Genomic DNA, 16,848 nt, shown 5'->3' with positions numbered 1-16,848 from the left:
AATACAGCACACACACACACACACACACACACACACACACACACACACACACACACCAATTATGTCAAGAAATCTGGGTCTAGAAGGGAAAAGAAAAAAATGGAAAATGATTTATTGCTAAAATATTCATGTCAATGTTGTTAAAGTTTCTTGAAAAGTATTTGAAACTCTTAAATCCTCCAAATACCTTTTGAGAGGATTTTTCATCTTTAAAGGGGAACTTTGTATCCATGCTTTCATTTGGGCCTCACAAAAGTACTGTACCTTGATAAATCCCAAGGAAGCTGGACAAAGGTTTTTTTTTCCTCTTAAGGACTGGAAGGACCAGACCTGGGGGCATGCTGAGTAGTAAGTTTCTGATCCCTAGTCCCACAGTTTCCTTGCCACTTTCCTTGTTATCTTTGAAATGTAAACAGATTCCAAATTCATCTGGCTTTTGTTTTTGAACAACACTCTGTGGAGGACCTAAGGTGATTTTTTGCACTGGTGTAATGAAAAAATAGAACTGGCAATTGACCCCATTCAAGGCGATAGCTAAAGTGGCTGATCTCCCTTTTAAGAGCTCAGGCCTCTTAGGCCAGCCACATGATTTATTCTAAGAGGTCTAGTGGGCCTTCTTTCTCAGGTTTCTCTCACTGTACATCCTTTTAAGACAAGAGAATACTCATTCTGCATCCCAGTAAGTGTCAAGCCAAGAAAGGAAAGCTCTATGTATTTACAGTACACACCTCAGTACACCAGCTGTGCATGCTTGCACATCTCTCTCTCTCTCTCTCTCTGTGCCTATGTGTGTGCACATGTCTCTCTCCTTCTCTGTATGTGCATGTGTGTATGCTATGGATGTATACACATGTCTCTCTCCCTCTCTGCACATGTGTGCATGCATGTGTGTGTGCAAGTGTCTGTGTGTGTCTATGTGTATGTGCACATGTATCTGTGTGTGTGCTGTGTGTGCATATGTCTCTCTCCCTCTCTTTGTGTGTGGAGATATATATGTGTGTGTATATACACACACACACACACACACACACACACACACATATTTATATACATATATGCATGTGTGTGTGTATGTGTGTGTGTGTGTGTGTGTGTGTGTGTGTGTGTTTGGTAGAATGTTTCTGTATATATCGTTGTAACTTGGTTCATTTTCAAAACAACAACAACAACAACAACAAGAAGATCATTCTTTAATGTCGACAACTTGATTTTCTCTTCCTCTGAAAAAATTTCCTAATTTCAGTAAAAAGTACAGTGGCCATCAGTGTCTAATCTAAAACAAGTTGAACTTGAATGAATAAGAAATGAATAGTTCCTTCTGTGTAGCCTGTAAGTGGGTGGTTTGTGGCCAGCAGGGGCCATCCCTCTCAGGATAAGAAGTGAGCAATACCTGTAGTCCTGGCTCATGTGACCAAGAGTACATGTTGGATTACTGAGCCAGATTCCAGTCTCTGGCATGTAGGAAAAAGAATAAGGCCCAGGAGGTTTTCCATTCATGTGTGTTAAACATGATAAATAAGGGACTTAGCTAGAACTCCCCCATGCCACAGGTCAGTCCTATTCACTGTGGGACAGAGTTATTCCTCCCCCCCCCACCCCCCACCCCCCCCCCCCCGCTGGTTGGTTGCTACTTTCCCTGGCTTTGAAGTTGTCTGTTTCTGGTTGGAAAGTGAACCAAACTGGGATTAACTCCCTTTCTGCAAGTCCCAATTCCATGCCTAGCAAAGGCTCCTCATCCCCCCCCCCCATCCTCCCGCCCCTTGGCTGTAATAGAAAAGTTTCATGTGTTTGGAAAGTTGATTCCTATAAAGTTTAGTGATGTTGGAAAAAAACCCAAAACACAGAGAATGGAGATCAATAGCCATCAAGGTGTGTGTCAGGAAGGCGGAAATGAATCAATGCAAGAAATAATGAAGTTTTATAGAAAGAATTGGAGATAAACGTAGAATATAAAATCTTATCCCTTTTCTTTAAACCTTTGTACATTAATAGATGTGGCAGGTTATAAATGTGCTGAGTGACTTGTGACAGTTGGAGGACCAGATGACTCATGGTTCTCAAATATGCTACTAATCTTTTGTTGAACAAATGACCACCAAAGCCCCATCAGTACAAAGTCAACTGTCTGGTCAACAGAAAAGTCTCAATGAGCTTGCTATTGATTCGCTGTCAAAGCATCTAGATCAATGGTCCCCAAAAATAAATGCTGTGAAGGCCTGGGCTTGATTTCCTGTCTACTCCTGGAGACCACAGCCAAAGTCAGCAATAGATTTGTTTTTCTGTTGCTCTCCATCTTGGTAATTGAGATAGGGTCTGTCTCTGAATCCAGGGCTTGCTCTTGGGATAAGTTAGCTAGTTGTCCAATGAGCTCTGAATACTGGGGATACAGAAGTGAGCTGCCATGCTTGGCTTTTACATTGAGTGCTATGGATCTGAGCTGACATCCTCATATTTGCTCAGCAAACAGTTTACCATCTAGCCATCTCAGCCAACCTGGTTTTTGCATTCTGGAATTTTTGTTTGTTTCTTTTGTCTTTTGAGACAGGATCTCTCTATGCAGCCCTGGCTGTCCCGGAACTCTATAGACAAGACTGGCCTTGAACTCACACAGATCTCATTTCTCCTTGTTTAATTTGCCTCCACGCTGGTCTCAGTCACATGGGTTCTGAAGCCTTCCTCCAGAGATGGGGAAGCGCTCTGACTTGATCCCAAATCAGTCAATGAGCCATAAGGAGAAATTACCTGGACTCCTCTTTCTGCAGGTCTACTGAAGAAACAAGTCTTGTCCTGAGGATATTTAAAGAAAGAAGAGGAAGAGGTAGAGGAGGTTCTGAGACCTACTGAAGACATCATGGAACCCCAGAGGAAAAATTTGCCTGGAAATAGCACTGACACCAAAAAACCACCAATGGGAGGATGTCCTTTGATCCTTGGATCACACTGCACCTGAAGATGTGTCAAGATATTCCCCACCTGTAGGAGGGGAGGTAAGGTAGAGTTTGTGGGGTTTCCAACCATCTGGACTGTCCTGATCTCTTCTCTTTAGTGGTCTAGCTTTACCAAGTCCCCTCTAACAGTCCTCCAGGTACTAGCAAGTGTGTGTGTGTGTTTGTGCATGTGTGTGCACGTGTGTGTGTGTGTGTATATGTGTGCGTGTGTGTATGTGTGTGTATAGAGGGTTATGGTAACTTTTCTTTTGCTCAAGGTTCACAAAGGCAGCTACGCTGCTTCAGCAACCCCTTCCCTCCAAATCAAACAACAGGCATGCCATTTCTCAAAGCCGACCTTTCAGAGTAAGGCAGAAGTAGCAGTAGCATAGGGGCCCGGGAGTCCAGCAGCTCTGGGTGGATCCAAGAAGAACACAAAAGATCTGGACATTTTACATCTTTAAAGACCTTGAATGCATACAGAAAAGCTACTGTCTTTTAAAAAAAAATGTGGCTTTTTTCAGAACACTTAAAATAAATAATTAAAAAATTTCTATCAAACTCTTAAAATGTTTCTGAATAATTTGTTTTAAAAAAGCCTTGTAAAGTAGATTATGTTACTATAAAGTAAAATTTACTTCAAAGTAAAATTATATATGTGTGCATGTGTGTGCACATGTATACACACACACACACACACACACACACACACACACACACACACACCCCTCTACATGGGCTTTAACATACATCAGATCCCAGCAAATGATAATTAGATGGCATAATAAGTGAACAATACAAGAAACATACAATCACATTACTAGAGTTGAAGGTGCCTCATAGGTTAGTAGTAGAGGTGAGGTGGTCACTAGCACTAATAAAGCCTTCAGAACCAACCCCTGCCGGCAGCTGAAGACTCTAGAAGAAGAAGCAGGACACCCCCCCCCAACACACACACACACACACACACACACACACACACACACACCATTGTTTCCCTCCCATCTCTGTTCATTTCCAGCACTCCAAATTCTCTTTAAAGTCCAGGAGAACAGGGTTAATAGCGTTAGAAGCTGAGAGCTTGAGCCAAGGGCAACCTCAGTTCAAGCCAATGCGCCAAGCCTAGTAGCCTCATGAAGTATAGAAAGGTTTATATCTGAGCCTTCCTTCTGTCATCAGTTAAGTGGGAGGGAATCAAATTAGAGAGCACGGGCAGGATGCTTGCTTTTTGGTACATTTAAGCACTTGAAATCCATATAATGACTGTTTCACAAGGCAAAGCAACAGCCAACTCAAAACCATAGCTAGAAATTAGGCTGGACTGGCGGGGGGTGTGGGGCGGGGGTGTGAGGGTGGGGCCCGGACACACAGGACTGAAGAGCTGCTAAAACTGAAGCTCTCAGCTCAGGAGGAAGGAATCCCATGCCGGCTGTGGGACTGGGCTGAGCGCCCAGCACATCCCACTTAAAAACTATTCACAAACATTCACTACTTAGAAGGTCACTTTACTAATTAGCCCTGCTTTGCTAATTACAGTTTACTGATTAGAAACAATGCTGATAATTCCAGACTTGCTGTTGCTGTGAGTGCTGAGGTGTCCCCCACCCCCACCCAACATGGTCTGACAATAATGGCGACTGATCTCTACACTGGGCTGTTGGTTATATATATATATATATCATGCAAGAAATGTAAAGAAGCTAAAGATCAGAGTGTTGGGTGACTCATAGCACCTCTCTCTAAGCCAGTACTGGAATCCCTCCTACCCCTTGAGACCAAGAGAAAACTAGCTGCTGCAGGTGTAGGAAGGTCTTTTTAAAGCCTGAAGCCTGTGGCTTGCAAAGCCATTTTGCTCATAACAATCAACAAGTGCCCTGAATATATTTGCTGTTTAGCTTGCCATGGTTTGGGCTTATTTAAACGTGCCCACGGTCTAATCATAGGACGCGGGTGCTAGACTTCCGTCCACTTTACAGCCACGATAAAACGGATAGATTCAATGGATCTATCAGAGGACAGACAGGTCCCAGGAAGGCTAGAGTAACTTGACCCCAGTCAGTGGTGGAAACCAGGAGTCTAAGCGATCAGCCTAGCAACTTCTCCCAACCTCTGGCCTGCTTTTTAAATGAGAAGGAGGGCTAGAGAGACCTGGTTCTGCCCCACTAGTCCAGCGTTTGGGACGCTAAAGCAGAAGGGTCGCCTTGAATAGCAGGCTGGTCAGGAACACCTCAAAAAATTTTTTTAAAGGAGCCAAATTCTAATATAATAGTAGCAACAGCGCGTGTTGACTTAAACACTTCAAGTCTGTCATCTTACTTCATCTTTACAAGCTGGGGCGGAACATTCCTCGAGACCCATTTTTCAGATGAGAAAACTGAGGTTCGGGATAGTTTGTGAGTGACCTTTGCGGTGTAGAACTGGGAAGTCAGACGAAGAGCGAAGAGCTAGGAAAACGAATCTCAATAAATCAGGGACGGATATAAGGCTGGGTAGAGGCAGCTCATCCGTGGCCCTTTCTCACAATACCCCAGTAGCACTGCAGCTGCAGCAGGGGCCCACCCCCTACCCCCTCCTCGCCCTGTACTAATGGGGGTAAAGCTGGCCGGCGCCATCCTGCAAGCCCAGTCTGATAATAGCCCTGATTAAATGGCGGGGCAGCCAGAGAAAGGCCCCGCCGCCGCCAGCGCCCAGTCCCCGCGCCGGCAGAACAGGGACCAGCGGTGGCAGAGGCTCCGCCTCGGCGTCTGCTTCCCAGCCCTAGGGCCACCGCAGCTGCAGCTCTAGGCACAGGCGCGGACCTCTGGTCTTGGAAGAGAGGCCTTGGGGCAGAGTTGACCCGCGTGCAGGTCCCCAAAGAAGGCTGTAGGGACTCTGGCAGCGTTGGCCTGGGGCAGGTCTTGGGGAGCCAGGCCGCTTTGAGCTCTGCCATCGCGCCATCAGCCCCTAGGCTGTGGGCTGGACCGGGCCTCTTTGCAGCCTGGGTTTGGGACCCTGAGCAGATGCTAGAGATGGATGGAGATGAGCCAAGAGGTGTCCATTCTCCGCAGAGAAAACAGCAGGTGTGTGAGCTCAGCCACAGCTCTGCGGGTGCCCAGCACTGCAACCGCCTATGGACTACTCAGCCTGCACTGCTTTGCCTTAAGGTCGGGGCTGCTTCCCCTTTCAAAACAAGGGAAAATAAGGCCCAGAGCAACACAATGGCCAGGGTCACAAGACTAAGACAGAGGAAGGTGAATTAATTTTGGCAGCGTGCCTCTCAAATTTAGAGGCATAAGGAGACTCCGTGGAGTCAAAGAAGGGGTGTCCAGCTTTACTAGGTAATGGCCATTTACTACTACCCGGGTAGTAACTCTCCGAAAAGAATTACAAAAGCTGTAGTCCACTAGTTCACTCAAGTTTTCACACACACACACACACACACACACACACACACACACACACACACACACTTCTGGGCTCTGAGACTACTTAATCTCCCAGAATCTTGGGAAACCAGTGGTCGAAATTGAAGGTGACCCTTGAGGAGCCTACAGAGTTGTCACACAAACCAAGGGGACATGCTACCACACCTTGGAACTCCTCTAGTGCCTTGGGTAAGTGACTAACTTAGCCACTGCAAAGCTTGGCAATATTAAGGGTGCAATAAATAGATGCTTTTCGAGATTCACGGAGAAACTGAATGGTACAAACCACCCTCAAAGTGTGAGGTAACACTTTGCTGGTGGCAATCCAGCAAGGAGACTGTGGGTCTGCAACTATTCTAGGAAGGTGTTCACAGTGACAGCTTCTTCCTTGGCTTCTGTAGGAAGCTGCCCTCCTCCACTTGGTTCTCACCTGTTTCTCTCCACCTCCAAGTTCTTGAGACCTATCACACAGATGCCAGAGACTGAGCTGGTCCTCAAGCTTCTTAGGGTATGGCTGGAACTCTTAAACTCACCTTTTAAACAAGATATAATTACATAATTTCTAAATAAAGAAAGAATGTTGACCAGCAGCAAAACGTAGGAAGACCCTTGCTCTTACACCAATAAATGTGGCTTCTTTTAATCGCTGATGTGCAGACCTCATCAGTTTCCATATTTACAGCTGTGGAAACAAAACCCAGTGCCAGAATCCAGCCCCTTCCTCTTGCAAGGGCTCAAAAGCTGTTTATTGGTCCTCTTGGGTGTTCAATGTGAGGCAGTTACACCCCTTTACCCCAAGAGTTCTCTCAGCAAAACCTATATGGAAATGCCATGCCTCTTTTCCATAGGGATGCTTAAAAATTAAGTCTCTGATGTAAGGACAACGAGCATATGCAAATTGCCACACAAGTCAGTGTCTGGCCCCAGTGAATGAATGGTCAACAATAGGCTGAATTCTCCAAGTCCTCTCTTAATTTTCTCAATCCTTTCCTACAACTCCTTTCTTCCTTCCTTCTTTGTTTTGTTTTGTTTTTGAGGCAGGGTTACTTCTCCTTGTAGTCCTGGTTGTCTGGCACTGGTTCTGTAGACCAAGTTGGGCTGGAAATCACAGAGATCAGTCGACCTCTGCCTCCTTGGAGGTGGGACTACCAGTGCCCTGCTAAATCTTTCCTACAACTTCTATATCTGTGTGTGCTTATTTGCATCCCATATCTAGTTACACCAAAGCCAGACGTTTAGGATTCTGATCACTGAGTTTGGCACAGTAACCAGACCAAACTGAGCACTAGGTGATATCAGTGAATGAACAAATACTCTTCATTTGTTGTTTATTAGATGCATAGGTGTTTGCTACCTCTTGCTTGCTTCAGGCTTTGTTGACATTTGGGAATTGGAACCCAAACCCTTAATGGGTGAGTTTTGTCAACAGCTGGCGGGAGAAGGGGGAGCTTCAAACAGTGGTTTCTCAGGTGTCTTGATAAGGTTTATGGAAGGAATCTTAGAGGCTGCTTCCTGATAAAGATGTGGGTCTGTTGTAGCTAAACAGCTGATCCAGGTTTCTGCGGAGTGCAAAGTGGAAAACTTAGGAGCTGCTCCTGCAGTCACCAGAAGGGGCAGTGCACAGTTGTGACAGCAAAAGGAACCATTCAAAGGCTGAGATTGCCCACCTTAACAGGGAAATGGTGCGGTGAGGTAGCTGTGGCTGCTCTCCTGTGATCTCTTTGAATTTGTTTAGTTTTAAACGCCTGGGAAATTGCAGCACTGGAAGGCCCCTTCATCGATTCTCTAGAGAGCCATCTTTGAAGGCCCTACGTGCATCCCCCCCCCCATCGACAACGTGAGAGAATTTGCCCAACTGGAGCCTCACCAAAAGCCTAGGCAGACACAGTTTGTGCCTGTTGCTGAGGGGGCAGCTATAAGAGTGCACACTGTAGTTGTCAGCACACGACTCTTCCAAAGCTTCCCTTCTGCGTTCATTCCTGGTTTCCTGGTTCTACTTGCTTATTATCAACATCATTTTGATCAAATGCTTAACCTTCCCGACAAGCCTGGGACCAGGTGAGACCCTCCAAGTGCGCCAATGTCAGCAATCCAGCAAATATCCAAATGTGATTTTTTAAAAAATCGAAATATTTTAATCCTTGATTTTTAAATAGCATTAGTCAGTGGTGTGGGGCCTGAGGTGATGCACTTTCATAGGAAAGAGAGAATAAGAAGCGAATATGCAAGGGTGGCATGAACGGGAGTCTGAGAGGCCACAGATCCGAAGGCGCCCTGAATGGAGCCAATCATACATCCCAGCAAGCAAAGCATTTGCTGCTGAGGCTAAGAAGACGTCCCTGACCTTGGAAGCTGAGTCTCCTTAGCCAGCAGCTGAGAAAAGAAACGGGCCGCTGGGCTCTGCAGCCATGATTATCTTCTGATCATGCGGACCTTCTAGATGGACGACAGCTGTCTAAAGTCTAGGCTATGTCCCTCTCTTCCCAGCCTAGGCTGGGCAGGAATGAGATCCAAGGTTAATTGCGCACATTTCACTCAGCTCCCTGCACAGGATACCGACACTTAGAAGCCAGCTCTGCTTTGCCTTCAGAAAGGGGAACCAGCAGGCGCAGTCCCCAGCCCTGTAGTGGAACCAAGGAGCCTTGCCGGCAGGATGTTTCAGGGACACGTCCCGGGGCGTTTGCTGGCAAACATGCTCTTGTTTCTTACGAACTATTGACTTTGAGAATGCCCAACGCTGCCATGGTGTGCTTCGGCACCAACCCAGACCCATGGGAGGACAGGCTGGGACCTCTCCCCACCATCTGTCTTTGCGTGGAGCATGGAGCATGGAGCATGGAGCACGGAGCGCTCCCTACGCAGCACCGGGAAGCGCAAAGCTCGTAAGGAGACCTCTGCTCAAAGGCCTTTTAAGGCTGTGACTGCCCCACCCCCTCACTGTTTAGGGCGGCTTTCCTCCTCAGTAAACCAAATGTACTGATCTAAAGGCACGGTGGCCCTTTGCTGTCTCTTTCAGAGTGTCTACCCGCAAGAACTGGAAGGAGAATCAGGACAGGACTTTGGGCCATTTCGAAAGTAGTTTCCTATTTACTGAGAAGCTGATGTCCCTATTGCCCTTGACTTCTGCCTCCCAACCCCAGCTGAATGATGGCGCCCTCTGCTTGGTACCTGGCCCAGCGCCCAGGCGAAGTTCTCGCCCTGGGCTCCTGCGGACAGTCAGCTAGACCCACGCGGGATCTGTCCTTGTAGCTCCCGGCAAAGCTTTCAGAAGAGTATTCGTTAAGTCAGGAACATTGGCAGAAAGCGGGTCAGAAACCTGGATGGTTTTAGGGAGTCGTCTAAGCTCCCGAGTTCTGGGGGGCTACAAAAGAGAATTTTCTAACATGCATATCTCATATTAGGGGACACTGCCCAGTCCTTCTAGACAATACCAAAAGCTTAGGTGTCTCTGCTAGCTCTGAAATTTAACTGTCTATGGCAATGCAAACTTCTCCACGGGGTCCCAATCTTCTGCGTATTTTTTCAGAACTATCTGGTGTCTCTGCAATCAAGAGTATCCTGCTCAAAATCAAATACTTAATTGCTTGCGTGGTTTTGCTTATATGGAGTAATCGTTGTTACTTGTTGTTGGGTGCCTCACACAGACTGCACTTTTTTTTTGTTTTAATTCACAAAGCTATCTACCACAGGGCGGTAAAGTATTTTAAAGTAGATGACGAAACGGAAGCTTCAAGAAGTTTGGGAAGCACAAAACCACAGTGCCAGAACGTGCGAAAAGGCAAGACACGATGCCTTTTCCGGAGTCTGAAAGCAGCCTGAACGCACAGCCTGTCATCAGCCTGGGCAGGGTCCAAGGAAGTGTTAATGTGATTGCTTTGTTCTAGCTCCTTAGGTGATTTTACGCGTTAACTCTCACTTCTAGAAGGGCTTTGAAGGGAATTCGGGGTTAGCTACTCTCAGCTTCCCAAGGTAGGAGGTTTGAATACCTGGTGGCAGTACCTCTCTGCCAACAGTGGCTCCCTGTCTTATAAACAGACATTGATTCCTAGAGGCAGTGAATCTATCTGAGAGGAGAGCAGTTTACCAGCATAATGCCACTGCAGCAATGTTTCCCTGTGCTGATGGTTTCAACACCAACAAGATGCATAGCTTAGGGACACCCAAGTGACTCACCCCTGGCCCCTGAATTTGTTTAAGTGTTCATTTCAATGGCTCTGGTTCACTCTCTCCTCCCACTCGCTCAGCCTCATCTGCTTTTGAGTGATTTTCTGCCAAAAAAAAAAAAAAAAAAGCCAAACCAAAACAAACAAAACAAAAAACCCAAAACTGGGCTAAGGTGGCATTTGTAAGATTGTGAAAACTTGAGTCCCACAGTTCAACTTTCACATGCTCCATCAGTTTCTCTGAAACTGTATCTCTCTGGGTACCATTCCAACGAAAATCTAAGCTGCTAAGGTAATTAAGACAGTGCCTCCCCTTATATAAGATGCAACAACAAGTTTTATCAATTGAGGTGTAATGCCACAGTGAAGTATTGAAAACTGGATCCAGCAAACAAAATCTGCAACATTAGTTGAAGCAATCAGTCTATATTAACCTCTTCTCTCCCTGCCCCACAACCCCCCCCCCAAAAAAAACCCACCTCTTGAGAGAAAACTACATTTCTTGACAAACTCTAAAAATTGAGACAAGAAGTAAACCAATGTGAACCTTACAAAAAATGTTACCTTGGTTAGGATACAGTATCTAAGGTGAGAGATGGGGGAGGGGCAGCAACTAAAAGCGTTCACTACCCAGCACATACATAGTACATAGAGAACTCACAACAGCCTGTAATCCCAGCTCCTATGCACCTGGTACTCTCTTCTGGTTCTCTCTAACTGAAGGGAGGCCTGGAGAGAGGAGATGGGTGCTCTGCCAACTTGTCGCCTTCGATCTTTTAAAAATAAGAGATGGCCCAGACAAGGAGTAGACAAACACCTTCTAGTATGAACCGTCTGCTGTTTTCCTAATTTCGAAATTTCCCCAACATTGACACTTTGCATTTGGGCAAAGACGTTGAAATGAGAAAACACTGACAGGATGGCCAGGTCAGCCTACATTAGAATTTCCTTAGATGCCAGCATTCAAGGATGCTGTTGATGGTTATTTTGGCTTCCGATTTATCCCACGGCTTTGTTTCTGGAGCTGGGGAGCTGCGAAGAGGATGCAACGGGATACAGGAGATTTTGTTTGTTTTTTGTTTTTTGTTTTTTTTCCTTTTTTCCCTTCTTAAGACCTACCAAGAGGTTCTTAATCGCCAGACCAACTGGCTGAAAAGCAGAGCAAATATTTACAAGTATAGCCTGAGATTGTGTGTGTGTCCTCTATAGTTTACAGGGCTACGAGTGAAGCGGATTACCCTGCGAATTTGGAGAATTTGAGTTATTTAGACTGAACAAGGCCAACAGAACTCCTTCCAAGGCCGTGAGAAGTCCTGGCTCTAGCCTGGGCTGCTGGGCAGACGGGTGATTCCGTGACCAGGAAAACCAGCACGCTAGGAAGGTCACACTCTCCCACTGTGCGTCGTTTCGTGGTCCCCTCAGGGCTCCCAGTACAGACCCTGACGTTTGCTTGGGGCACTGCCCTATTTTTCAGAGTCCCTCTCCAGAATAGAAAACCCAGACTAGAAGCAACCAGTGCGCAGCAGAAGACCTAGTTCGCCAAAAAAGCATCCTTTCTGTAGGCTCCCTGCAGCTCAGCATTTCTTTCCCAGGGTTGTACCTCTCCAGCTCTCTGTGAAAGTTGATATAACTTGGGGAGCGTGAAGTAGGGGATCCAGCATTGGGGACTGTACCTAGTTACCACGTTAATGCTGCTCAGTGATGAGGGACTTGCTCTACTTGCCCCCCCCCTTTTTTTTTTTAGCTCTTTGGGGACCTTTGAGCGCCAGTAGGAAAGAGTGGAAATAGCAGAACTCAGTAGGGCTTCCTCTGCTGGCGTTCCGTCCTGGTTCTAAGAGGCAGTGAAAGTACCACTTTAGACAGAGCGTGCCATCCTCCCGCGGGATCTGAGACGCCAGGCAGTGGTGGTAAAGGTAGCTGCGTCACCCCGTTGGCAGCACTGTTCACTGTGCCTTGTTTGGGACACTACACCAGGAGCGCAGAGGCGGGGGGCGGGGGGGGGCGAGGGGGGGGGTCGCCGCACTCCAGGCGGTCCATTCCCGGCGCCGCTAGGCTCCGCCCCACGCCGCACAGCCAGGAAGCCGTGACGTGAGACTATGCTGACTGGTTGCTGTCCGCAGGGACAGCTACCTCCAGCAAATTAAGGCGCGGGGCAGCAGGCGCCCAGGCGCAGTGTTGATCGCGCCTTGCAGCATTCTGCACTGCAGCGTTTCGTCTCCTTAGTTCCCGCGCCCTAGAGAGTCTCACCGCTGGCCGTCACCTCCCGGGCACCTTGGCCCCTCCGCGATCCCCAGCAAGGGAGGGAGGGGGAACTCGGCGTAGGTGCTGGGGATTCCGCGTTTTTGCGCAGTTGATGTGTGGTGTGCTCCTGGCTTGCACAGAGTTTTGAGTTCGCGCATGGTCCCCACCCTGCTTTCTTGCTGGTTCGAAGTCTCTGAGGCTCCCCTCTGCTCTAGCGGACTGGAGAAGCCATCGTAGAGCCCTGGGGACGGGGACTGGACTCGTCGAGAGTCCCCAGTACCGTTCCGACTACTGCTTTTTTTGGGCTGCCTTTTCGGTCTTTGTCTCCCTTGGGGGAAGCTGGACAGCAGTTTGGCAGGCCCGGTCCGTGACCCGGACCCAACGCTGGGGACCATGGAGTTCACCGTGTCGCCCAAGCCCCAGCTGTCCTCTCGAGCCAATGCCTTCTCCATTGCTGCGTTAATGTCCAGCGGCGGCCCCAAGGAGAAGGAGGCAGCAGAGAACACAATCAAACCCCTGGGTAAGTCGGGGTGCGAGGCTGTCCGTAGAGGCAGTGTTTCTTTATGTGTTCTGACTCCGGGCGGTTTGCTCCTTGGGAAGCAAGGGTGGCCTTTTCTCCCTGTCGGATCGCTACTAAGTCTCAGACTTTCGGTCAGAAATCTGTTCTAGGAGGAAGATTTTCTTCTCCGCCCAAGTTTTCTTTAGGGGTTTCACTGGCAACCAAAGCTCGAGGGAATCCGGATTGTGTTTGTAGTCGCTTTTCCCGGTTTCCTGGAATCCCGACTTCAAGTAGCTAGTACGCATGCTGTACAAATTTGTTCGAGTGAAAACAAATAAGGTTTGTTTAAGACGCAGGATCCACGGTGCGTATAACACCCGAGCACGCACTTGGAATCAAAGACTCTGAGCGACTTCACAAGAAACCAGTTTAAATTTCCTACCACAACAAACAGCCTTAATATGTCTATAAAGGACGGTAAAAATAAGGATCTTGCATGCAAAGAAGCGCGAGGCTTATCAGTAACCTCCACTGTGTACTTGCCACATTCAGTCCCGATTGACAAAAGTTCCCCCAATTCCATGACGTTTAGTTACACTGCTTTTGTTTAATAACTGTTTTCTTTACAGAAGATACTAGGCACAGACTAAAGAGAGAGGAGTGATGAGGTTCTCTTCGTTTTATGAAAGCAAGGCCCAAAACAGGGGTTCTGAAAACCCCTTTACAGCCCAAGGAGAAAGAGTTGTCATTCTCTCCTTGGGCCTGAGAATCGCAGACCCTAACCACCAACTATTCTTAAAACCAGAAATAGAATAGCTAAGTTACGGCAACTTAAAAAAAAATTCACTAATTATTCTTTCATTTCTCTATCCTTTCCCAACTCAACACCACATCCAAAGTGACAGTAAAGAAACGTTAAGGGGATTTTATGGAGCTTAAACAGAGATGGAAGAGAACTAAGGTCCAAAACCACTTGGAACCAAGAAGGAAATGAAGAAAGACCCCAGAAACCAGTGTCAAACGCAGCACTGAGCTCTGAGCTGACTTCCCAGGTCTCATCCAGCTCGGAAAGCAGTGTGAGCTAGCCAGCCAACCCCCACGGTTTAGAGATAACACTGGCTGCTAACTTCAAAGTCCACTGCTGAGGCTTCCTAGGCTATCCTTCTTACTTCAGGAAATTCTTGTTTCCATCCCATTTTGGTTCCCAGTAGGAAAAGATGATCTCAGGGCAGAGTTCCTGACAGGCATGTGAGCACTCCACTATTATCATATCTTCAGCAGTTCTGTCTCTAATTTTCTAAAAACAAAGCAAAAAAAAAGAAAAAAGAAAAAAGAAAAAGAAAGAAAAAAGAAAGAAAAGAAAAAAGAAAAACAAAGCAAAAAAAGAAAAAGAAGAAGAAAAGAAAACCTTCTTCAATCAAAATTACAAATTCTAAATGCTACGCCAATCCCAGCTCTGAACCCTACTCTCTCTCTCTCTCTCTCTCTCTCTCTCTCTCTCTCTCTCTCTCTCTCTCTCTCTCACACACACACACACACACACACCAGTTATCCCTTCCAGTATGGGAAAGGAGCTTACTCACCTGTTTTGACAACAGCTCTTCTCCATTGCCTTCTTATCCCTTGCACTCACCTGCCCAATAGAGCACAATTACTTAGCGTCTAAATGAACAGAAATACCCAAAGGCTCTATTCAGAGACATTGGGGCATAGAGAGAGAGAGAGAGAGAGAGAAAGAGAGAGAGAGAGAGAGAGAGAGAGAGAGAGAGAGAGAGAGAGAGAGAGAAAAGAAACTGCAAGCGGTAAGTTTCCAGCGTTCTTTATGCTCCACCATTCAAGTATATTAATTCTACTTTAAATAACCTCTTGAGCAGTTCTGTTTTGTCACCGTAGTCCTTTTCCCCTTCTGTGGTGCTCTGGCCAGGTGGCCTTTGGAACTTGCCTGATCACATAGCTTTTCAATCCCTATTAAGATGTGGTGTGAATGTGCTTCCAAAAGTGTTTCAGGAAAATAAGATATTGTTACTGTCTGGGCTCCTTTTATTTTGAAACAACCTGCATGACAGTTGATTTGGCAAAACTCTATTTTCTGTTAGCCTCACATTAAGAAACATGAGAAATAAGATACTAAACGACATCATAAACTCAAGCACACACCACATATGCATGTGTGCATGCACAAGTTGGAATTGGTTGGCTTTCCTACAGAGCAGTGAGAACACACTGTTTGGTTGGCAGGTTAGTTTCACACTGGATGCAAGGAGTTTCTTTTTTAAGAGATGGAAATTAATTGGAAGGGAAAAAAGCTAACCAAACCAACCAACCAACCAATCAAACAAACAAACAAACAAAACCCTCTTCTGTGTTGCACCAAAGCTACTGTGGAGGTTCAGGCTCTTATCAGTTGGGCAAGGGGGGTGTTTGGTTCATAGGCAGTGATATTCCAACTCACAGGTAGGTGGCAAAACATTCTTCTCTCTCTTTGCTTTCCTGCTAGCCTGGGGTTGAAGTTGTTTTCCTCACTTTCTGGGCTATTTGGGGGAAATAGTTGTATACATGATCTCTCCATTAATTTGTGCTGTGTGCCGGTCTCTTTCTAGTGCCATCCTCTGCAGCTGCAAAGTCTGAAATTTGAGATGATTGTGGTCATAGTTACATTTTACCCTTTACGATCACAGCGGTCCCTTTCCCTTACTTCTCATATTTTATTCCTAAGAGAGCTTTAGCCACATCGGGAACAGGTTCTGGTTGTTTCATTTGGTTAGTGTCCAGCCCCGGGAAATGTCCCAGGTTATATTTTGCACATCGACGGATCCTGCTTTTCTGCTGGAGTTTCAGAGTTTAGCAATAGCAAATCCAAGTGCCTGCTTTGGGTACTCTGGCCAGCTAGCTCTTTCCTATGGTGTTCCTTGTTACCTAGTGTCAGCAGTCAATCTTCTTTCTCATTGCCTCCAGAACAATTTGTGGAGAAGTCGTCCTGTGCCCAGCCACTGGGTGAGCTGACTAGCCTAGATGCTCACACGGAGTTTGGCGGCGGCGGCGGGGGCAGCAGCCCTTCCTCATCCTCTCTGTGCACAGAGCCACTGATACCCACGACTCCCATCATCCCCAGCGAGGAGATGGCTAAAATCGCCTGCAGCTTGGAAACGAAGGAGCTCTGGGACAAATTCCATGAACTCGGCACGGAGATGATCATTACCAAGTCGGGAAGGTAGCTGGCATGAGCCGGCGCGGGGGGATTGAGTGAAGGGTACACGCTCAGCTCTCCGGTGTCGGGAGTGGGAGCTGCCGCACCAGCTCGCTTAGAAAAGGCCGCGGAATTGGAAGTGGAACAGGGTCTGGCTGCGAGACACCGCTGCCCAGCTCTTGGAGATGGGGACTTTGTCCCGCAGCCTGATCTTTGCTCCCACTCAGGCAGGCATATTGAGCTCCGAGCAAAGTTAGGGTGGAAGGCGTTCGGATGGGGACTACAGACAGGAGGCCGGAGGGAGAAGGGTCCCAGTTACAACTAGTTTGCAGAAGCCTCCCGCTTCCAATAAAAAGTCAGCGGAAAACCTGTGCATAAAATGAAGGATGGAACTAGGAAGGAAGTGAGGGCGGTGGCCCTGGACGGG

General features: G+C 47.1%; 1 protein-coding gene across 1 annotated transcript in view; it reads left to right on the top strand.

The window, feature by feature from the left end:
• The first annotated feature begins 12,760 nt into the window (after positions 1 to 12,760).
• TBX20 (T-box transcription factor 20) overlaps positions 12,761 to 16,848 on the top strand; it is a 52,331-nt gene continuing 48,243 nt past the window's right edge. The window contains exons 1-2 of the mRNA XM_084781852.1: positions 12,761 to 13,255; positions 16,190 to 16,445. Coding sequence (XP_084637978.1) covers positions 13,129 to 13,255; positions 16,190 to 16,445 — 383 coding nt within the window. The 5' untranslated portion in view covers positions 12,761 to 13,128. The remainder of the gene's footprint in view (positions 13,256 to 16,189; positions 16,446 to 16,848) is intronic.

This window comes from Acomys minous (assembly GCF_964271855.1).
Source record: "Acomys minous genome assembly, chromosome: 5".
NCBI lineage: Eukaryota > Metazoa > Chordata > Mammalia > Rodentia > Muridae > Acomys > Acomys minous.
This window is presented reverse-complemented; position numbering and strand designations above follow the sequence as displayed.